This window comes from Apostichopus japonicus, chromosome 2 (assembly GCF_037975245.1).
Source record: "Apostichopus japonicus isolate 1M-3 chromosome 2, ASM3797524v1, whole genome shotgun sequence".
NCBI classification, from domain to species: Eukaryota; Metazoa; Echinodermata; class Holothuroidea; order Aspidochirotida; family Stichopodidae; genus Apostichopus; species Apostichopus japonicus.
This window is the reverse complement of record NC_092562.1, coordinates 26,207,330-26,231,982: the sequence shown is the minus strand read 5'-3', so window position 1 is coordinate 26,231,982 and position 24,653 is coordinate 26,207,330. Positions and strand designations below refer to the sequence as shown.

General features: G+C 38.7%; 1 protein-coding gene, 1 long non-coding RNA gene and 1 pseudogene across 2 annotated transcripts; 2 read left to right on the top strand and 1 right to left on the bottom strand.

The window, feature by feature from the left end:
- Window positions 1–4,382: 4,382 nt before the first annotated feature.
- On the bottom strand, window positions 4,383–4,510 carry LOC139957846 (U2 spliceosomal RNA; annotated as a pseudogene).
- Window positions 4,511–10,088: 5,578 nt separating this feature from the next.
- LOC139984145 (uncharacterized) lies at window positions 10,089–14,856 on the top strand. The gene is made up of 2 exons (XR_011798953.1): window positions 10,089–10,386; window positions 11,639–14,856. It is a non-coding gene; the product is annotated as an uncharacterized lncRNA (long non-coding RNA).
- A 1,451-nt stretch (window positions 14,857–16,307) lies between these two features.
- On the top strand, window positions 16,308–23,240 carry LOC139984137 (uncharacterized). Its single transcript, XM_071997882.1, has 3 exons — window positions 16,308–16,663; window positions 20,588–20,699; window positions 21,236–23,240. The coding sequence occupies exons 1-3, from the start codon at window positions 16,383–16,385 to the stop codon at window positions 21,767–21,769; spliced, it is 927 nt and encodes a 308-aa protein (XP_071853983.1). The 5' UTR covers window positions 16,308–16,382; the 3' UTR covers window positions 21,770–23,240.
- The last annotated feature ends 1,413 nt before the right edge of the window (window positions 23,241–24,653 follow it).

Here is a 24,653-nt window from a genome sequence, read left to right as displayed (position 1 = left end):
CATCACAGCTATACTGTCAATTTTATAAATTGCAAATTCTGGATTGAACAAGCTTTTCTATAGATCCTCCGTGTTGGCTAAGTGCTGGAATTCTTCAATAAAGATGCAGTTAAGGTCATCAAGACAACATTCAATGATCTGTTAATGCAGGGGAATTTACTGAAAGGTGCTACTTCATGGAGTGACTTCACCTTCACATCCAATCATGTTAGGCTATAAAGACCAGAAAATCATTGTGACAGTCACACACAAAGTACATTAAAAATGGTATTCCATCAAGAAATATAATTGTCAATATCCACCGAACAGTAATTTTATTCCCATCCCACTTATATATTCTTATATAATTTTTAATATATTAAAAAAAAACAGAAATCAAAACTACAATATTCTAAGGGATGTTCAACAAAACATGTTATCTTTGCAACAAACGTTCAAATTATAAAGATACTTTACATAACAGTGACATATTTTCAGTTCAATATTAATCTGTCAAATTTCTGCTTGAATTGGGCCTGGATCTAAAATGTTCTTTAATTTTTTTGGAAAGGATTAGGTGAGCTGAGAACAGATCAGTGGTGTCGCCAATGGGTGGCCTGGGCAACCCCTCCCCCGAGAAGGAATTCACAAATAGACATATCACCAACCAAGATTCAAATGTCTGGCAACACCACTGTAACAGAAAGCACTTTCAATTCTTTGTATGTCACCACCAGGTGGTAATACCCTGGAATTCATTGACAACACAGCTGTAAATTGAGTGGTTATATACCCAGCTGATCCCATCTCCCGATCTCACTGAACTTTAAATTTTCCACTGTAAAGGATATAGTAACTATACGATCCTGCCTTTACAAAAGGGATAGGATGGAAACACGACGATAGTGCAATGGATCTGGTACATTGCCTTTTTTCCAGTTGTGAATCATTAATGTATAGTAGCAAAAATTTTCTTAGAATGATTTCAAAATGGGGGAAACATATGACAAATTTTCAGCAGGTTATTTATAAATATTAGGAATGGTCAAACTATATATCAGTGCAGTGAACATTTAATACTTTGTGTTTCAATGATATAGATTGGCGATTGCTGAAAGTCATTATCCAGCACACACAAAACAAAATGTTACAAGCAAGCAGTTGACAGAATGGCACAAACTTCATAATGGCTATTTGATAAACATGAACTATTATATAATGCATTCACGATTTCATGATATGGCATTCATATAAAGCAAATTTGTATGCAAAAACAGTACATGTGACTATTATACCACCCTCAATTATTTCTTAACTTTCTGATAGTAATCATATATAGTGATTTTGATTGGGATTTCAATCAAATTTTAAAGTTTTATAAATTATCTCACGTGAATCCTTTAATGTCGGCCTCTAGCTGAAAAAGAAATGTCACTCGAGAGTCGACTAAAAAATTGAAAACAGTTTTGACTCATTACATCACTAAAATTTAAAAAAAATGGGGGGGGGGGAATAATGAGGAAAGGACATTCTCAAATGGAATTTTCTACAGTTACTGACTTTATAATAATCAGGTTACTTACTTTTCATGGAACAAATTATGGAATATTGTGCACAATAAATAATATTAGCTTAATTAATTGCTTAATTAAATAAACCTTCAACATAGTGAGTGCAGTGAAATGTAGGAACATTAAAGTAAACATTAAAATAACATGCTCGAAAAATCATACAACAAAGTTTTTTTGGCAACTAGGTGTTTGTTTAATTACATTCATAATTAGATCAGTATCATTAAAAAACATTTTTAAAAACCAAAAATCAATTAAATATTTATTTCTGGAGCCCTCCCTATTCATATAAAACTGTTTTTAAACTCCGGGTAATCAATTTAACGTTTTAGGGTATGTGTTAGTTACTCCTTAAAGGCATTGAAGATTTGTCCCAAACAGCATGCAGCCATCTGAAAAAGTTAACTTTCTGTTGCTTGCAAGTGATGTTTGTTCGTGTCGCTAAAAAAGACAGACAGTAATGAAACGTGATACCTTGATATCTTTAGCTGGACCTGAGATGTTCATCGCTGTATCGTTTATACACTGTAATGTGGGTATTGACCGTAGCTGTATGTACTGACTGTACACTAGTGTCTAATTACCGACGGTAGCAAGCTGTGTTTGTATTTTCTGGGATCGATGGCAGTGTCTAACACTTCTGTTACACCTCATTCGAAACTAGGTCAGATTACCGGCATTAGACGTTCTTTTTGCGCGAGTCTTCACACCCTTTTAAAGCTACTCCATGCTGACACACGTGGTTCCGGACTACAGAGCAATAAAAAAGTAACATTCACTCCTTGAAGTAACTCCATGCTGGCTGCCCTTATAGATGTGGCATGGATACGGACGAGAGACTTCACTTCTGTTGGTTGCAAAATTCCATACACAAAACTAGTGTTGTAGAGGGGGAGCATAGTCTATGTTAAATGTATGTTCTACGCCTCTGTCCCAGCTGGAATGGCCAGTTTATCTGCCACAATGAAGAATTGTTTGGGGTTCAATTCTGGTCCGAGAGATAGGATGAAAGGCTGTCAATATTGTCCTTGTCTGCCCTGTGCTGCACTCTCAATATCTGTGCCCTCCTGTTTGGTGAAGATAAAAATAAATGTGATAAAGGACAAGCAATATGGTATAAATCAAAACATTCTTAAAAAAAGATATGTTGAGAGGTAGAGAGACTAGACTAGAATAATATTTAGGAGAGAATGGAGAAACAAGAACATGACTGGCATTGTACAAAGGAGATATATCAATTCACGATAGGCAGCAATATGTCATCCATGGCGGGTGAGATGTGTTATGTGAAGGTGGATTCAAATTCAACCTACAGTAACATTTATGGGTTATCATGTTGATTTTGGCAGGTACATGGTTACCAAGCAAGGTTTGTTGTTAGTTGTTTTCAGAAATTTCTCTTTTTAAGGATAAATTGTTCATGACATCTCCTGATTCCATTACATCAGCATAGAAAACCAGTGAACAAGGAATATGATTTACATTTTAGCCTACTGATTTCACTAATATGTCTATCTGCTTGTAAAAGAAACTGATTTCATAACATTAGTGAATGGTAATATTACTGTAAAATCTTATAATAAAGACTGATGGCCCACTATATGTTTAATAAAATAACAAAAGCATACCAATTCTTTTCCAGTTTCCACATGATTTAAATACAATGGTAATGGTTTAACAGAATCGTGTTAGCTTCATGCTGTAATGGCTGTAGAAGTCACTACATTTTTTCAAATAATTAAGGGTGCTTACAATCTATGCATAATAGAACTGTGTTTTGCAATTTCTTGAGCATTATTATGTTCAAGTATTTATTATGAGGTTAACCTAGCCTAGATTCATTTGGGACGATCGAGTACATATTGCAGTCCTGACAAGCGTGCTTATTCGCCCGACGATTGGGTTCATATGCAGGACAGGCGGGCTAATTTGCCCAACGATCTGGTACCGTGATAGCTTCATGCTGTAATGGCTGTAGCAGTCACTACATTTTTCAAATAATTAAGGGTGCTTACAATCTATGCATGATAGTACTGTGTTTTGCAATTTCTTGAGCATTATTATGTCCAAGTATTTGTTATGAGGTTAACCTAGCCTAGATTCATTTTGGGACGATCGAGTACATACTGCAGGACAAGCGTGCTTATTCGCCCGACGATCGGGTACATATGCAGGACAGGCGGGCTGATTTGCCCGACGATCGGGTACATATGCAGGACCGGCGTGCTTATTCGCCCGACGATCGTGTTAATAGGCCCCACCAATTATAACAACAGCCTAGGCCCTATTTGCTATAGTACAGCCTAGCTAGGCCTACCTCGCGCACAAGCCTAGAATAACTAACGTTACGATCTGCCAAGCTTTTATTCTGTATTAATTGGAAAACAACAAAAAACATACATACATACCCTCGAACACTGTTATCACTTCTTCGTGGAAACCTTTATTTGTAAGAAAAGTTCTTAAAGACTCAGCCATTGCTAATTTATAACCTTTACTCTAGCTTAGACATACGGTCGTCTGTCTCGTTCATGCCTAGCTGTGTGTACGGCGTGCGTACGTACAGTACAGCGAGTACCTGGCTAAGCGAAGAATATAGTAGTATATATGTACACAAGTTGTAGCGCTCGTTGTCACACTTATTTTTGTGCGGCGTATTTGCAAGTTTTCGGATGACGTAGGCGCATTTCTGTTCTCTGATTGGATACATTTTTCAGTGGAATACAGAGACTGAAAATGGTAAGATGACATGCCACATGTGATTAGCTGATTGGTTAATAAAGTCAGTCCAAAACAGCGACTGAACGGTGTAACTGATAATACAGTCTAAGTAGAGTGTTTCTCAGTCTAAACTCAGTGTATAACACTGAAAAAAATTTCAGTCTCAAAGAAGACTGAATTCTTCAGTCTAACATTTTAAGAGAGTACACATGATCTTAGCCAAAAGGCTGAGAAGCAATACTTCTCATGATATTAGCTTAATTACCGGCAAGCGAATAAGAAAATAACACAGGAGAAAAGGCAGGAAACGGTTTGAATACTTTCAAAGCCTTTGTAAAAAGCTTTAAAGTTAACAATGTTATGCAAAGCAGATTGAGTTCCAGATCTTAAGATGCAGGATCTTTGAAACAGAGACAATGGTGAGTGGTATCCAAATGATGTCCAGTGATGAAGGGAGAGCTGCAGGATCTATACTGTGTTGGTTGTGTATGGAAAAACGATTGGATAAAAGAGGTTGTAATACTTAGGTAGAGCCCCATCATAGTACAAATTTGGAACATAAAATTACAGATTGATGCCTGTTGATGTCATAAATATTGACGAGGTTGAAGGTAACGGAAACAATGAATGATGTGAGTAAGAGAGCAGCTCTTTAGAAGAAAATGAAGTTTCTGCAGTTACGATCGAAGGATAGTTGATAGTCCAGGCAGAATTACAGCAAGATAAGTATAATGTTATTATAAACATCATGGAGAATTCAATTTGACAGGTAAAATCTTAGTCTGTTGAGAATACCGACTTCTTAACAAATTTGGCTGTACACATAATCAATGTGGTGTTACCAAAATGAATTATTATCAATGTATAAACACATTAAGAGTTTAGCAACATGATAAACTTTGATATGGATCTTTGAAGATATTAACTCCCTTGCAGCTCGATGGAATGGACTTGTTGCGAGTAGCGAACATCACAGAACTGTTGTTTTTCTGACATTTATAGAAACTTTGTTAGCCATGAAAACCACAATAATACATTATGTAACTCATCTTCAGTCTCATTGACAATGGGTCTGTGTCCCAGAACAGAACTGGTTAGTTTCGTCAGCATAAAGAATCGTTCAAATATTATAGCTTGAACGATCAAGGTAGTTCAATAGGACTAGAAAAGGATCAAGAATTGACCCCTGAGGTACTCCACAGACAACACGTTTTAGGTTGGATGGAGGCGTGGTTCTTGGCCACTACACACTGATAACGATTACTAAGGTCAAGGGCGGCGGAAGCACTTTTAATCTGGGGGGAGCACCAACGTCGAAGGGCACTTTGCTGAAATTCGATGGACTGATGCAGCCTGATATTTAGTACCCTTTATTACTCTTATTGTATTATCTTATTTGCGTATACACATCACTCCATCAACGCCCCCCCCCCCCCCCCTCAAGGAAGAAATGCATACTAGCACTGCAATGTGCAAATTGGGAAACAAGGAACAAGTTTTTTTTCGAGACAAAATGAGGTGAAATCATTATAAAGTCCAAGTCCCTGCACACGCGATCTATACATGCATGAAAGCAAATGAAATATGTCAAAATACGAAAGGATGGGGTAGGTTATGGGATATTAAAGCTATACTCATTATTCATAGTAGGCTATTAAATGGCTTCTGCTTATTACAAAGTCACAATGTAATATAGCAATGCATTTTTGGAAATGCATTAGGATATTTTGGCAAATTGAATATGCCTAATGGCACTCACCAGAATGTTAGAAGCCTTGTGGTAGTACACATAGGCGTAGGAGGCGGGTGGCCTGCAGCCCCCCCCCCCCCCCAACCAAACATTTTTGTGAAAATTCGGGCACTATGCTGAGAATTTTTCGGGCACATACTGAAAGAAAAATAATTTGCTATGTGTTTTTCAATGGTTAAACGGATATTATTATGATCATTATTATTGTAACGACTTTCCCAATAATTATAACCAATATGGAAGGGTATTAACACGAAAATGATTGTATGTAATTATTGGCATATTGGCATAACCGACGCATGCCTATATGATATGCACAATAAGATGTTGAACGCGCGAGGCGCGCGCGAAAAAACTTGGTAATATTTTTCGTTACAGCCCCCCAAATCAAATTGGGCTCATACGCCTATGGTAGTAAATATAAATCTTCCCGAAATATTTCAATCGACGTAGGTTTATTTACAAAATTTTATGTAGAAAAGGGCACATTTTTAACCTGAGGAAAAGTGGGGGGCACGTGCCCCCCCCCCCGGTTCCGACGCCCTTGACTAAGGTAATTTCTGAACCAGTGTAAGGGAAGCCCACGCATAGCGTATCTATCGTGCTTAGAGAGCAGAAAATTTTGTTCCAGGGTAGCAAACAACTTTCAAGAGAACTAGGAAAGTGTCATTGACGAAATGACCTTTTTCCAAAGAGAACGCTTGACGTCAAAAGATTGACGTCAATCCATTTTACCATAAATAGAACGTTAAATAATTTTCAAATATCGTCTCTGGAATAAACCTTGTGCAGAATTTCACCGACAAACGTAACGTCACTGTAAACCAAACCCGGCCGGAACATTTGCATTTCAGCTTATTGTTTGGTTTTATGACTATTTCAAAGAAAAAAAGGTTATAGAAAAGTGAATTCTGTGCTGGCAAATTATCTTGTATATAATGCAATCTAACGTTTCATAATCAACTTGGCTCGTAGAGCGTGATGTGAGGGGACCAGGCTAAAATGTTTATCCATTTCAACTTACATAGGGTCTAAGTTTAATGAAGGTTTGTATGTTTAACAGTCAGATGCAAAAACTCTAGAAGATATAGTTTTTCGTAAAACAAAACAAGCAATATGATGTGTTATTCACGAGTTGGTTAAGTTTCAGCATCTCTGAGATACATTTGTCAGACTCTCAAAGCTGTTTATTCAAAAGAACCTAACTAAACCATGATTAAAAACACCACACTTTCTATAGTTTGAACAATAACGTATACCGTACGTAATTTTTATTATTATTATTGCAAAATTATCAAATGAATGAACTTACTATCCTGCCAGTGTACCACCAAGCATGTAGCGACTGGTGGGGGGGGGGGGTCCACGAGGGCCACATGTCCGCAAAATGATCAATTTATTTTTTTTCAAAATAACGGTTAAAAAAAGATATACGGTTGCATTCGAATATAGAAATGGAATTCAAATCTATGCAATAAAGATTGCACCACTAATTCGCATCTAAGCCCTCTGAGATAAGCAAACATTTCTCTAAGGGGACCTCTCCGCCAGGACGACAAACTTCCTGCGTTGACAGGGGCGTATCCAGGGGGCGCAACAGGCGCGCGCCCCCCCCCCCCTATTGGCCGTCACCAAAAAAAAAAAAGTTTAGCAAAAAAAAAAAAATTGATGACGACCTTTATGTGAGATGTCGGTGATCGCTCAACCCCCCTCCCCCCTCCCGTATGCTTTATTTTTTGTTTGCCAAAAAAAGGTTCTGGCGAAGTTGGGCGGCATAATAGTTTTAGAAACATAGATGGTAATTGTGTTTGTATTATCACTATAAACACTAAGTGACATGCCAGCCATACTAAATTGTGCATTTTGTGTCCATATTTACTGGAAATGTTGCTTATTATTAAGGTCGAAAAATGGATCACATATGGCCATGGGCGGCGATCCTGGGTGGAGGGGGGATATATCCCCCATGAAAATGGGTGGAGGGGATGTAATGCACCATATCCCCCCCCCCCACCAAATTCCAGGGATAAGAATATTTTCATGCCTACATTTATGCATCTTCGTTAATGTACGGCTCTTTTTTAGCTTCATTTCTCGCCTACCATAAACGCAGTGCGATCTTTTCAAATAAAGCGTCTTTATAAAGCAAAAATAGTTGACTGTAGGCTTCATTTGCCCTATAACAACAAAATGTATTATTGCGCCCACGGTATTGATATAGTACATATATGCACCCTCATAGTATTCATATATAGTAGGCCTACACACGTACATGTTCCCTCGAACAGCTGAGAATCTCATGTTACCAGGGTAATGCTTAATACACGTTTCACCTGGATGCCCTAGCAATCGGTACCTAGGAATGTAACTATGTGTAATTGTGTATTGCATGTGTATAGGCCTATAATAGCCTGCATGAGGCCATTTTCTTCATCGAATAATATAAGCTCTCGAACATTCTAACGTTGCGCCTGAAACAAGATTGACAGGGGCAATTTTCCCAAAATAACACCCGAAATTAAAAAAAAGTATTTTGGATCCTGATTATGAGATATTTCGGACATGACATCCCTATTTTAAAGTTGGGTATATGCCGCTTGGAAACCTCTTGAAGTGCCGTTTCCGGCCATCTAGAGGGTTTGTCAATCCCAAAATTTTCTTGTACGCTTCGCGCCAACCCATGGTGGCGCTACGCTTAGATAGTCAACAAGGTCATATCCCCCCCCCCACTCGGAAGTACGGATCGCCGCCCATGCATATGACACCATTTTGCATTTCAGCCTTTCTTCGAAAGCAAAAATTGTACACCCCTCCCCTTAGACCCACCCCCCAGGACGGCGATCATTCATGCCTGGCGCCCCCTATTGGAAAATCCTGGATACGCCCCTGGTTGATGCCCCCCCCCCCCCACAAAAAAAGGGTTACTCTGACTACAGGCCTGTATACCACATCAGGCTTGTAGCAGGCGGTCGATATTTCTCTTCACGAGAGCAAAATGTAGACTACCGTCCGTCCTGAGGAGGTGTCAAATGTAAGTGACAAATGTTTGTTTCGGTAAAGGGTTAAGATGCAAAATTGGGCTATCATTTCAGTGTAAATGTGTTGCTGGTGGCTATACGACTTTGCGTGTTTGTGCTGTAAAGGTAATCCATCGCTGATATTATTTTATTTTTCCCCACACACGCTATGCACCCTCCACCCACCCCCACCCCTCCCCCACCCCCCTTCCTGTCTCCTGTGGCTATGCGGTCCTGGATCACGTTCATCTTAATCTCTATTTTCGGTGTATAAAAGAACTATAGTAAGGCAGAGTCTATATTGAACAATATCAAAACACTTGCAAATTACATATTGGTATATGGGTGGGTAGGTTGATAGACACACGCTTCTCATTATCTCGGATCTCGATTTGTTAGTAGTGATACGCCTACCTTTTCAAATATTGTAATATGTGTCAACGTTGAAGACGTCGCAGTAGCGTACAATTTGACTAGAAACTTTGTAGTATACGTGAGGTTCGATCTGGATTATTACTCAACCTATACGGCAGTTTTTTACTTCACCGCATTACAACATACATCATGCAACGAAAGAGAAACCGAAGCTAAGTAGTCTATCGGCATAATTTAGTATTGCTATTTAGTCTCCTTTTGTTAATTGTTTGTCCCTGAAAATGAGGTAAAGAGTGAAATCACTCATCCGTTATGATGGGCACTCATGGAGAGGGAACTGCGTTCCGGTAAACGAGTATAAATTCTTCGTTTGTCCTCTTAGCCATTCCTGTATACTTGTGTACATGCACCCACTTCGTCAACCTCACGCAAAAAAAAAAAAAAAAAAAAATCAAGAGTGTTTACTAACGCAACAATGTCTTTTAAATCTTTTATGCATGCCTAACTTTTAGTCTACAAATGCCTCAAAATTCGTAATTTTGACATATAAAACGTCATTAATCTTTATCTGTGGGAGGTCGTTCTCTACAGTATAGGGTCACCTTAAAACGACCCCAGGGCAGCACCCTTTGTGAATTGACAAAACCTTTCATTCGCCTCTGGCCGTGTCATTAACAGTCGGAGATCTGACCTCAATAAAAAACCGTTATTGCGCAATTATTAGCCACGAGAAGCCTAACCGGAAGTAGTGAAAACTACTCTCTTCCGGATTGCGAAGTTGCGCGAATCCAATCGGCACCACATACGGAAATTGTCGGAATTATGCATATTCATATATTTTAGAAGCGTTAACTTTCTTGATGTGTGACGTGACAAATTCCTTTACCCGAGAATATCCGAGTTTTGACGAACCTAAGCTGCTGGGACACGGTTGACGACGAATTAATGAACGTTACTTGCGAGAAATAGTGAGGTGAGTACCTAAATTTTAGCTCCGATTTTATCTGTGACATTGCCGTCTTAAGTCACCAGTCGTACCAACGGGTGTATTTTCATGTATAAAACATTTTTGTCTACAACATACCTCAACGTGGAGTCATTTCACAGTTAAATAAGGTTATTTTTGGCCTGCTGAAAATTAGACCCTAAACGTGTTGCTTGGGTCTTTTATTTTTATCCTATCGTATACACTACACGAAGCGATCAGTGCTTAGGCTTCACTAACAAAGCTACTGAGTACACAGTATATTTGTCAGTAGCCTAACCTATGTATATTAACTTGTTATAGTAGTAGTGCGTACACAAAACTGTCCTACAGCCTACAGGTGTGCATAAGCACAGGGTAAATTATATTTGTCAGTAGCCTTACCTATGTATATTAACGTGTTATAGTAGTAGTACGTACACAAAACTGTCCTACAGCCTACAGGTGTGCATAAGCACAGGGTAAATTATGAATATGATTTGGAGTAGGCCCCAAGAGTATGTGGGCCTACATAGTGTGTTGGTAAATTACTAGGCCTAGTAATAATAGGGTACTACCAATTTAGAATTAGTGACACACTCTTATCTTAAAATCAAATCTGTCTACTCACAGTCACAGCCTCCTTGCTTATTTATTAGTTAGGTATCCCTGATTCTAAATGCATTGCTACTTGCATAGTTCGGTGTCCCTACTGTACTTTTTAAATTATCGCCAAGTTCATATCTAGAAGTTGCAGAACTTTTGCAGTTGTATGATGGTTTTGAAGTCTTACTAGTATTCAAACTTTCTTGATGCCCACAATTTACAAAAGTACAAGCAATAGCCTAACTTATTCCTATACCATTTCAGACATGTTTGCTTAATCTTAGTAGGCTTAATCTAGTAGTAGGGGTAGGCATATTATTGGGTTAATTTGTAAAGGTCAGCCATTAGCCTCCTGTAGGCTGTACAGTAGGAGTTGAGGGCAGTCCTAGCCAGGTTTGGGGTATGAACTAGGAATAGGATACAGGCCTACATAGCCTGAGAGTGATTCAGTACTTGAAATTGCCATAGCCTTGCCTATCTTAAGTTAGTTGCAGACCAAGTAGTAGTAGTACTATGCTAGTGCTTTCTGGTGAAAATGGGTCTTGAGAACTTGCAAACTACTGCTACTACTACTATTGTTATTGTTGCCTTTGTTGGGGTGCCTGCTTTTTGGGCCTGCCACATTATAAACCTTTATTTATTTTTCTTTCCACAGTATGAGCAGAGGCAAAGAGTCTACTTGTTTGATAGTAAGTTTACAGGTAGTGTATGAAAACCACAATGGGTTGCCGTCATACTTATAACACATATCAACCTCTTCCAACCTTTAGTCAACATTTTTGGAACTGGTTACTTTTTGTGTATGAAATTTTAGCACAATTTGCTTTGATTATGACCACCGTTGTCAAGCATTCAGACTGATTGTTGATTGCTTGAAGAAATCTTTCTTTGAAATAAACAATCCTGTATGGAGGCAGCTCATTGATTATCATAAAAGGCTGAACAGGCTGGTAATAAGGCTACTAACTGGTGATTATTTCAGCTATTCCAAAATGTCATTGCTGGTTTCTGACTCCATAACTTTCACCACTAAATTCAAAGTGACAGAATTCAGAAAAGTAACACTGCTTTTTTTTAAGTTTCAGATTTCTGTGTTTGTATACATGTACTAAATACGGTAGCTCTTCACCAGCCTGTCAGCGTATTGTGGCTCTTGTACATGTATGCTTCTCACTGTTTGCCTTGGCATTGGCCATTAATAATAATACTTTATCGTCACTCCATTATCAAGTCTTTCACGTCACCACTTGCCTTCTTTTCAGTCACAGATTGAATTCATTGTTCTTTTTGTTTGTGAGAGTGTGTTTTGTTGTTGTTGATGTAACATTGTTGCACTGTTTGTTTGTGATTTGTGTCTCCTCACATTACAAGTACAGTTTTCCTGTCTGTCACATGTTTCCGTCCAATGTTGTGGTATAAAAAGCTTCCACTGTAATGTAAGCATCCTGCAAATGCTTGAATCTTGTCTATTTGATTATTGCATCTTATTTCTGAGACCAAAACATGTTTCCTTGGTAAAGAATTTGTTTTAGTATTGTTTTGAAGCAAGTAACCAAAAATTTTCAACTTCTTAGTACTGATTAAAGATTGCCCAGTACAGGAAGAAAGCAATGAATATTTGATTTTCCACGCAACAAGTAACTGCATGCAGAATTTCATACATGTGTAGTATAGTTTGAACACAGTTTTGAACACTGTGAACTCTTCCATGGAAAGTCCTATCCATAAATGATTAGGTATTCTGTTTGAAGATGGGGTTTATTTTGGGTGTTCATTTTGTATTTATATATCTTGTTTTCATTGAAGGATATTGTCAAAAAAAATAATGTGTTTGACAAAGTAAGGCTTATTATTTTTATAGTAATGGGTATATACATTAAGAAGCAGTGCATTTTTAACTGCCTCAAACAAGTTACCATTGGTTCTACTTCTACTGACTTGTCTTGCAAAATTATTCCATATCTTTTGCTCAACACCTTTTATGTTAGTCTTTGCAAAAGTGGTCACACCCATTTATTAAGTTTTTTGCCATTTTCTATAACTTGCCTACAAACTGCTAATAGCATTCCTGTACCTTTGCTTTAAAAGAGATCAAAATTCTATATTTATCAAAACCTTTATATATGCATATAGTCACTGCACATCTTGTGTTGCGGAAATGTTAACTTCTTTTACTTATAATAACCATACATAACGCCACATGAAATACTCTTGCCTGGTGGGTGCAATCGCATCCTATAGATGCTTCTTTTAAACTTTGGATTACCCTTGCCAAAGAGGACGCCTTGCTTTCTTGCCAGTCTGTAGTACTGTTGTACTGTAGAATTATGGTTGTAATCACTTGATTCATATGCTTTCTAGCAGTAGCATTATAATGTTACTTTTGTCAGTTTCAAAGAGTTAATATAATTATACCATTTCATTTAAAAGATATATTTCTGTTTCCTTTTTTTTTATCATTCGATATACAGTACTACCAAGAGCAGCCATATTACTTTTTATCAAAGTGGTCACACTTATGTGCTTGTGTTCATGCACAAGTCTGTTAGCTTTGGTTCCCTGTTTGTCATTACTTGTACAGTTGAAAAGCTATAAATTTTTATCAGTGTCAAAGTGGTCACAGAAAACATGCTTTCTTTCATTTTTATTGTAAATAGAACAAATGTATTACATTTTTCAGTATGAAAAAGTGGATGCACATTATATACTCTTTTGTTTTCATAGTAATCAGTACAACTATATTCCTTCACATTACTTAAATGATCATTTTGCTCATTAGTTGTACAGCCATGTTACCTTGATTGTTGATTTTTGTTTTTGCTGAATGTGCTTTTCTACCTCTGCATTCCTTACCTTGACAGCTATTGAACATTATAGCCAATTATTTATCAAATTTTACATTTTATTATACTGCTAAAGAAGTCTGCTCTTTTCAATGTTTACTTATCATATACTTTCATACCACAAGCAGCCAACCATTATTTCAAAGTTGCAAATTACTTGCACATATTTTAAGATCTTTATATGTAACATATATACGTGTTTGTCATTTTTGTCACTGCCATTTGCCAATGTGGTCACACATGTATTCTAACCTGACTATATGTCTACCTCATTACACCACTAAGGTTTCTTGACACATTCAGAATTGCTGCAAGGCAGTGGTAATGACTTGAGTCACTCCTTAGACCTGGTAATATCCCCATGCATGCAGAGTGAGAAAGCTTTATTTGCTGTCCAGTTGGTCATTAAGTACTGAGAAAGAACATATAACTGCTCATCATTCTCACATTTGGGCAGCGCTGTGTGGTTCATGCTGATGTGAACCTCACATGCACTAGGAGCTAAGCTCAAAATCTAACAGTACCCAGGTCCATTGACCTATTAAGGATTGCTGCACTGTAGTTGTATTGAGCAGAGTCTGATCACTTAAGTGAGGAACCTGCAAATACATTTTATTTGGCTACATTACTTCTTAAATTCTGCATGTGTGAAGGTTTGCTGAAGTGTAACCTTGCATATGCTTTGAGCCTTGTTCAAAACAACAGCCAGTCTCTCTTGGCCTATTCAGATAGGCTACTATGAAGTGATAAAGAGTGAGGTCTTTGGTGAGTGGTTTATTGTAAAATTTGTGACTGCGGGACAATTTATTTACCTCCTTTGTTTGCTTTTGACCACTGTCAGTGCTTGCTTGATATCATATGAGCATATGTGTGAGAAACATCTTTGCTATAACCCGCTTCATGTTTCTTTGTTTTCATATGACCTTTCCATGTACTTAAACTTGTGCGAATATTCTCCTTGTTTGTATTAATATAATTTTTTAATTGCCATCAACATATTCTATCAATGAATAAAAAAGATGAAAAGGAATTCAAATATGTATTTTGTTTTCTTTGATTGGTGTGAGTCATTGTCAGCCTATGATTAAATAGATAAGCAACTGGTGTTATAAAAAAATAAATGCTCCCCATGGTGGATGGATGGGGGGGGGGAGGGAGTTGATATGCTTGTATACTGCAGAATAAACTACGTAAGCATTCCCATGAAATAAATCCATTAAGGTCATTGCCCACTTTACTTGGAGTATTGTGCCCACGAGCCTCACCTAGGTGTGCCCATCTGACCAACCACTCGTCTCCACTTCCCACCTCTCCTGCCATAGCTTTCGACATGCATGTATACTATGGAACAAACCAACGCTCGTTTGCCCCCACTTAAACTTGATGTGATTTGAAATTGCATTTTACATTCTATCTACTCATCCCTACTTCCATCTGGAGAAACGCGCTGATCTAAAACGATATAATGTATTGTTTACACGTGCGATCAAACTACGAGAGAAAATGTTCAGCTGAAATTCCGCGATAACATCAAGTCGAAATTCAATATGGCCGCCAGACACCCAACGAACGCATAATCTGCTTCTTAACGAACTGTGAAAAGCCGTCTTAAGATGTTTGATGTTCTGAATGCGACAAAATCCAAAAGGTATTTCACCTTACGTAATATTCGGGTCACTTTCGAGTTATTTTCAGGCTTAATCGTGTTTTAGGAATGATTTTTAAGCATCCTCCGGCAATACGTGAAACTGCTATCTAATTTTCTTGGCCTAATTTCTCCGGCAATATTTACGAAATTTCAACATAACATTCCACCCATGCATTAAATATAGTTTTTTCTACGCGTATGTGTCTTTTTTTTGGCATTATGAATCATATTTGACAATATATGGTTATCGGAAAACTCTATGCGTGTAGCCTTACGCGACCGCCGAAATTCAAACGTAGTGATATGCAAATTCGTTAATAAAATCGGAGGTCACAGGGGCAGATCTCCGACTGTTAATGTTCCTGTCTCTTCCTAAATCTGTCGGATGAAATTTGAATTATGCAACTTTGAAATCATTTGCCAACCATTGGGATTATTACACCCATTTTCGCATCATCGACATACCATAATGAGTATATATGACTTGCGTGTCATGTATGTGATGTAATGTGATAGTGAATGTCTAGAATGGGAAACCTTGTAGGTTATGGGAATAATATCCTACAACACCTGGTGCCATAGAAATAACTCCGCCTTCAAAATGAAGAATGTTGACTGTATATGTCCTACGTACAATCATTTGATGAAAAACAAATGTGCGTTATAAGATCCAATGATTTTTCAACAATGCTTTCGTCAAATGAAACAGGTCACATTTTAACACACTAAACTCTGCCCCCTTTCGTGCACAAACCGTTTTTGTCTCTTTTGATCATTACCCGGCGGTATCTGATGGCGTGTCAGGGCAAACATTCGTAAATGTGAGGATAATAAACACAGTTCACTGTAATACAGCTCCACTCTTGATAGAGGCTCCGTCGCGCACAGATCACGTTCAAACATAGACCATGGCAGACGAAACATCGCCTAACCGTATCTTTCTTTGGGTATGCCCAAGAAGTTTATCAACCGTTTTAGAAAAATGTGTTGCACATATGGACGGATCTATGGTATGGCACGAGCCATATACTTCAGTTTACTTTAATCGAGTGTTCGAAAATCCGGAGACTTTCGTCAAATTCCCCAAAATGAAATCGTTTTATTCGCAATTCGAGACCGCTGCAAAGATGGTAGACTCGGTGAAAGACCAATACAAAGGTGGCAATTTGGAAAAGGCCGAAAATTTCACGTAAGTTACCATAAAAGTGCACTGTCACTAATACATTTACACTTTTATATAGTTCTGCACCACCGATCAATCCTATACGAAATGACGTTTATGTAGGCTTGACGCGCATGCATGAGAGCAGCCGAAGAAAGGACCATGATGGGGCGGGGGGGTGGGCTGACGGTGGAACTCCGTGTTCAGCCTGTAACTGTTGAAACAGAAAGTTCGCTGGAACAGTTTCATAGCTATTGCCCACTGAAAATCTCAACTGTGTCTGAACATGATCTGACCCTGCGCTTGTTCTCCGATATACCGGTATGACATTATTTGTTGCCGATTCGGTTTTGTCCCATGAGATCGGGTCTGGTTCATGCGTAACGCAACGTATTTGCAACTTAAATCCGATACTATATATCAATGCATACTCAATAAAGAACCTAATTTTTACAACCACCAATCAATTCTAACCATCCAAAGTATACACTAATATATATGATAAATAATTTTAAATGTGGAGATGGATTAAATTATAGCCTAGAATAGATATAAAGTATTGGGGAGATTTATAAGAAAATTTCACGAAGATTTTTGGTTGTGTATCATTTTTGGTGACGTGAATTCCCATAAGAAACAGGTGGAATGCAAAATCTGTAGAATAAGCAAATCAAAGTTCGAAAAGGCATCATAAGGTAAACTTCAAATACTAAAATAATATTAGGTCCAGGTCAACTTATAGGGTAAAATATTAATAATGGAGGTGAACATCACTGTTAAGTTGTATATGTTATATCACAGAGGTCATAAGTGACTCGACCTATGAACATATTCAAATAACTGTTGATAAACAAAGCATATGATATGTTGTTTCTACTGGTTTGGTCAAACTACGGTAGTCCTGAAAAGGGCAGACGAGACATATAGACTTAACTGTTGCAGAATGACTTACACAACAGCACCATGACAAATTTGTATCATTTTGTTAAATTGTCGACATTATGAAATTTTACAAGCTACCTTATACCAAAATTTGCCAATTTTTGCCGAGTTGATTCTGTCTCGCACTGTAAAGCGAGACAAAAAGTCAAAACAATGTGATATTTAGTGAGTTGAGAAGTTATGGTAAAGCGAATGCTGACCAAACTTGTCAAATTGTCGAGTTGTCATACTCACCGATTTTAACTCGAAAGCAGCACGTCAAAAATAAGTCGAGTTGTCAAGTTACACCTAACAGTCTTGACTAATATCGTCAAGTTGTCGAGTAGCTTTGTAACTCTAAGTCGACTTGACAATTTATTAACAAAAAAAGCATTTGCTGAAAGTTTTTTCAAATTTCTACAACAATGACATTTTGACCTAAACAGTATCACATGTCAATTGTTTTGTTATACTAACAAATTTGCCAGATTACCACTCGTGAATTCATTCAGAATGACAGTAAAAATAAATGACTTAAGGAAAAACAGGAGATAAATTTTAAAGTGGGTAAGATTGGGTAGCCAATATATACTGTCAGAGAAGTAAATGTTTTCGAGGAAAATATAGACAAGTGATGGATATATCGTTCGCTCAAACAATATTAAGGCTCACAAACTTGGTGGGAAATAATCACAGAATTATAGATTGAGAGCATTTTCAGTTAACTTATACCAGGATCGAGTGGATCCATGATTTTTAAAACGGAGGGGTGTGGTCTTGGAACCGTGAAGGTGTACTCCTGGTATCCTCCACAGAGAAATGCATATTCTAGACGTAAAATGGTGCATTCTGAGATATATTTAGACTATATCAATGAGGTCTAAAATTAGGTCTGAACGCAAGACTGCTAATAACTACGGAACCATTGTTTGTTTATTTATGTTGGAGTTTTGGTTTAAGTGAGATTGAATAGGGGAGGGGTGTTAACCTTTACTGTTACACACCCTCCCCAGTGGATCAGTATTAAGAATAATACTTCCTTTTGAGATTTTGTTGGTAAATAAGGAATAGTCAGTAAAAGAGGTTGCTGGGTGATGTTTTGAATAAAAAATATAAAAAATTAGCAAAGATTCATCAAACCTATCTGTTCTTTTCCAATTGCAAACCCATCTGTACCCAGAAAGTATACCGGTGATGACCGTTGATATAAGAATTTTTGCAATATTCAGAGTGAATTTTAATTTGATATCGCAGAGTAGCCCATTTAAGCTCTTTTTTGGAACTATACAGATAACAGTAGAAGGATCGGTGCAAGAGCAAATAGTTGTATGCGTATATAAAGAATTATCGAAAGCTGGCAAACTGTTAGAAAAACATGACATGCGTCGGGCATCCCTCACCCCACTCCCCCTTTCATCGTCAGTCGTGGGGAATTGGCTCCGAGTCGTGGGGCTTGTTGCAGCATTTTTCGACATTTTTAAAAATAACTGGCCGGAAAACCCCCAGACCCTCCCTTAATTAGGGTAGCGGTTTTATCCACCCCAGTGATACCTGATCCCTTTGCCTTTCTTTAAAGTCGTTCATTCGCCTCTGGCCTTGCAATATATGTGTGCAGCCCTACCTAAATCAGTAGGGAATTTAAGAACGTCTCCACCCCCATCCCCTCCCCCACCCACGCCACCCCAGCTTTGCATTCCTGTTCACGCCCACATGAAACAATATATTTTGTTAAGATACCTTTGTGGGAAAGAGGAGGAAAGATATTGCTCTGTAATTGGAAAATATTTCTGAATCCCCATCTTTAGAAACAGGGACGATATGAACAATTGCGAGGTTAGCAAGCACGATGCCCTTGAGTTATATAGAGATCTGCTAGAAGATGCTAGAAAGTCCAATAATGGTCAGTCATGTTCAGCCTTCAACAGCCACTTTGCTGAGCATTTCCTCTTCGCTAAGAAATTAATTTGTCTAATTGAACACTTCTGGTCTCCTCTCTGTCTCTAAATAACTTGGCCCGTTCGGAACAGCCAAAAGAGCATACTTATGAGAACTTATGTATCAAAATGTTAACATGTAAACTTGGGAGCAAATAACTGATGACTGTTGAGGGAGGAATACATTCATTAATTTTGAGTGGATACCTCGTCAAGGGCAGGTGAAGAAGAAGAAGAAGACAATGCGGGAAAAGATTTTTTGTTAATGTCTTTCTCTATGTATGAAAAAAAGGTAAAAATCAATGTATGGAAGGGTATACTGAGGGAAGTGTTGACGGAAGTTTTGAAACCATGGTATAGACGAAAGCCATAAAACGATTAGAGAAAGTCATGAGATCTCAGACAAGACCATCGTTAAACAGAATCTCATGAGGTGAGCAGGCCTGATAAGGAGATGATAGCGGGGTTAACGTCCCCGGGAATCGGGGTCAAATTGGGTCCCGGGAATATATGGTGGGGTGCCTTCAAAAATATTGCGTAAAGGATAATACATTCTCTTATCAAAGTATAATAATTTTTCAACATTTTATTAGTTATATCAAATTTATAAGAAGCCAACAACTATGACATATGACTTATTGTCACTTTCTCTATCTTGGAGATGGGACTGGTGGCATTATCACTCATTTCTCTCCTTTGCATTTGCTATATCGATCCCTATATTTCGATCTGGAGGGCAATTGCGTTACGACGTTAAGCAGCTTCACAAAAGCAGGGGGAGCGGGGAGTGGGGGTAGGAGGGGGTGGGGTGGGGATCCCGTGTGGTTTGTAACTTCACGTCGGCTAGGTATCCAATTTACAGATTTTTGCTTAATCTAAATTATTTTACCAATTGCCCGAAACCGACCAAATGAAGCTCGACCACATGTACGCCTAAATGACAGGTTTCGTTGCTTTTAAAAATGGTATTAACTTTATTCGGCCATACCAATGCTTAACATAACAACGGCATAGTTATGTACTAATATCCCTTGCAAATATTTTTTTTTAAACATATTACACACTAACCCTGTTTAATTTCTTCTTTCATATACAGACACGAGTACATCAAGGAGCAGTTGGAGAAGCCCTTGGATGAAGGCAAGAAGTTTCTTCTAATCAAGGACATGGCTTTCGGTATCGATGGACATCATCACCAACTGCCAAAGGTAATTACATAACTATAACTTTGGGCATCACTACATTGAAATTTAAGGTATTTGTATAGTTAACCGACAAATACGAGAAACAGGACCTTCGTTGGGTTGTTATTGTCATGGTCACAAAAAAATGAATATGATGAGAAGAACGAGCTAGCTGTTAAGAACAAAGAGAATAAACTAAACAAAGCGAGTCACTAACATGTAACCGATTCTTGAAAAGTATGTTAGTGGGCTCAACTAGTGCCGGATTACACAATAGGTAGATGACCCAAGTGCATTAGGGAAGGGCCAATGTGAAAGAGGCCTCCAAGTTAAAGGGGCCACCGGGAACACGTTCACGGCTAGACATAGCAACTTTGGAGTTTGCTTGGGATTGTGCCTGACTTGACCAGAACGTTGGGCGGGGAGGGGGGTGGGGAGGTACATGGTGTCAAATTGTGACCTCAGAGTGTGTTACCTGGACTTAAATTTGTTGTTGGATATCCTTTCACCCTTATCCCTTCACCCTTCATCCTTATGTTGTACATACTTCTGTTACACAGGGCCGTTTCAGGCACACCTTTCTCATCCGTGATCCCAACCGTACAGCCTTGTCAGCTAGGAAACTCCTCGCCCATCTGTACGACTATAAAGGAGATCTCGATAAATTCACCGAAATAGGGTCTGGAAATCCATTTATATCCTGGGATATGCTCTCCGTCGATCCTCTCTACAACCTGTACAAGTATGTCAAGGAAAACATCGAACCGAATCCAGTGGTAATAGACGCAGACGAGCTTCAAAACAACCCGGATGTAATGCTCAAGAAGTATTGCGAAGCGATCGGCATCCCATGGGACGACAAGTACCTTTCATGGAACGCCAGCGATGACTATTTGAAATATTTCCACGGGGCCATTGAGCAGATCGTCTGGGGTAAAAACGAGGGCGTCTACAAGCTTGCATTTGAATCGACTAAACTATTGCCAGCAAAATCTAAGCCACCAGCCAAAGTACCTTCGTGTTGTGAGGGCTACGCCAAAGAGTTTCGAGAGGGATACAAGATAATGTTCGAAGACAGAATAAAACCAGAATGATTGAAAAAATATACTTAAATCTACAACAAAACAAAAAACTAATGAAAGCAAATCAATTAAAAAGTAAAATAATGTAAAGTTTATAGTTCACAAGGGTTGTTATGTAAAGAACATATTTACTCAAATCATTCCCTATTAACCTTGAAGGATTATCTTTGAGAGAGAGTCGCTATGATCAGACATCACCGGATATAGTTATGAAACCGTGGGCCAAGGCTCTTTTGACTTAGTACGGTGTATTATGAAATGAGCATACATTATGCTTGATCCTATATATACTCCAGACCCTCATTGAACCCGGAACATTAGATTGTAGAGCCTGACCGGTCCCTTCTCATTATCCCTAAATATCATCTTATAAAACTTGTCATCTTCTAAAACTACTGAAAGAACGTTAAACGGCTGAGTCCTTCTAGTCCTTTCTAGTCAAGTGGTAACGGTTGGCTACTACTTTAGTGTATTTCCAAGATTAAACTCTCATTTGACCGAAGTGTGCAACAAGTTGCAAGTTTTCAATGGAAAGATTAACTATATAACAGGCGGGGGATGGGGCGGGGGAGGAAAAAAGGGTTCGGTTAAAATGGAAATGACTTTCAAAGGGTATTTGGTATGCATTTGCTACTTTTCAAGTTCATTGTTTTCTTCTCTCTAACACCCACCCCACCCCCCCCCCTTCCATCCATCCCTGGTTTTATGTAAAGTCATCCGCCTGTAACATATAACTCTCCCTTACACTATAGGCCTATCTATTCAAAATATGTAAAACGCGTTCAATTACCATTCAACCCGTAAAAGGGGTTAAGTGTTTTCTCCATCCCATAACCACCACCAGCCCCCCCCCCCTACCTCCTTGCGCCTTCTACCATTCCAATTGGCACCTAATTGTATGGCGTATCGGGAGTTATACATATTCAGAACATGATATTTTGTTTTTCAGAAGTTCGTTATTTCCAACCATAAAACGCCATTTACCTACTATGCACGACTTATATTCATATCTGTATAACCTATAACCGAATGTTATTTTCTTTGCCTTAATGGGATAAGCAAAACCTGTCTCAGACTAAACCATAAAATCCAATGGCGTAGCTAAAGTTTCGGGGTTGCCGGTTCAAAAGTGAGAGCTGGGACCCTTCATCCTTACTTAATTTGAACAGCACTATAATAAAGCCAATGTCAGGAAAGACGCAAAGACCTGTCTGACTGTATCTTCCTTGACTGGCAGTTGTCATCCGTTGGTTCAAAATGTCGGAACCAACTCTTGGGGGGGGGGGGGCTCCTAAATATTGTGGGCCCTGGTTCAACGAACCGCCTGAATCACCTTTGGCTACGCCTCTGGTAAAGTCCTGATTAAAAGAGGGACAGTAAGAGGATATTTGTTTTCAAAAATTGTTACCATTTTTTCGTTATGTTAAATCTAAGGCATCAAAATAGTCGGAATATTTGCATAATACATACACGATATACGAAGTCCAGAATTTGTCAACTTGTTATTTTCGTTGCTGTTGCCAGATACACACACATACACACGCATATAAAGAAAGAAAAAACAAGGTTTCTCTCCCCGCAGCAAATTCTAGAACCAGCGCTTACCGAAAAAAAATTCAATGACACCACCCACCCCCCACCCACCCCCTGGAGGAGCTGTCCTGAGGGGTGTCCCCTCCCTGTTGCGAAGTTTTTGCTGATATAAGGGGCGTAGATGCAAAATGGTGCTACCATAATGATATATGCATCATTTTAATTTGATTCGCGACCCCCCTAGTATATTTGGCGACCCTCTTTTGGGTCGCGACCCCACATTTGGAACCTATGTTCTAGACAATTTAAATCCTGCCGCTGTTGTACCACCACCACCCCACCCACTGACTCCATACATCCTCGTTGCCAAAAGAAATGATTTTTTTTTGTAATTCACGACGACGCAACTGTGAACGAAAGCAGATACGTAAAGCTATACGCCCCCCCCCCCCCCCAATGTCCAGTGAACCCTAAATCCTGGTTCCGAAATTTTATTCATTTGGAGACAACGAATCCCAACTGCTTGTAAGTATACTTGAATTGTTACATCAGCATGCACATGCATTAGGCTGTTTTGTTTCATTTATAACTGATTCGATTCTATAGTTTGACAAATTAACTGCATGCCAAGCTCAGTACCATGATTTCGATCAATATTTTGCCCGTTTTCTAAAATGTGAAGGGCCCCAGGTCCCGTCCTTGAACCGGGCCCTTGAACCTTCTAGCTACGCCAATAAATGAACCGCGCCATCGAGAGCTCTTCGTTTTGGTACTTGCTTTTAAATAATCAGCAATTAAACAATAGCATCAATAATCACGGGATGTCATCCAACAAATGTAGAATCTTAACGTTCAATTTGTATGCTCCATTATACAGTTCCCCAGGTCTCCTATGGTGCATGGGGAGAATCAGTGGTGCACCAGATAAGGAGCAACTAAGGACCCGGTGCAGCAATATAGAATTTGGGGCCTTCATATGAGAGTCCATGAGCTAACCCAATCCCAAGCATGGATTGGGCTTGATGAGAATTTTTGGCTGATAATTCGCCACCTATCACGGGAAAAAAACACGCGTTTAAATCGCCGTTTTCGGTCTGTAATTGCGACGTAAATTCCGAGTTCCAGCCTGTTTCCGTTACGTTTCCACTCCTGAAACTAGTGATTAAGGTAAGCTTACGACCCAACTTAAACGCGTGAGTTTTCCGCGTTCGCGATGACTTATTTACCGAGTACGCGGTGACCGTAAACGCCAAGTGTCATCCAAATACGGTGAAGCTCACTTAATCGTGCGGTTTCAGGGAAGGGTAATCTTTACGTTTCCGGCCACAATTACAACAAATTCGCTACCTTAAACATGACCGTT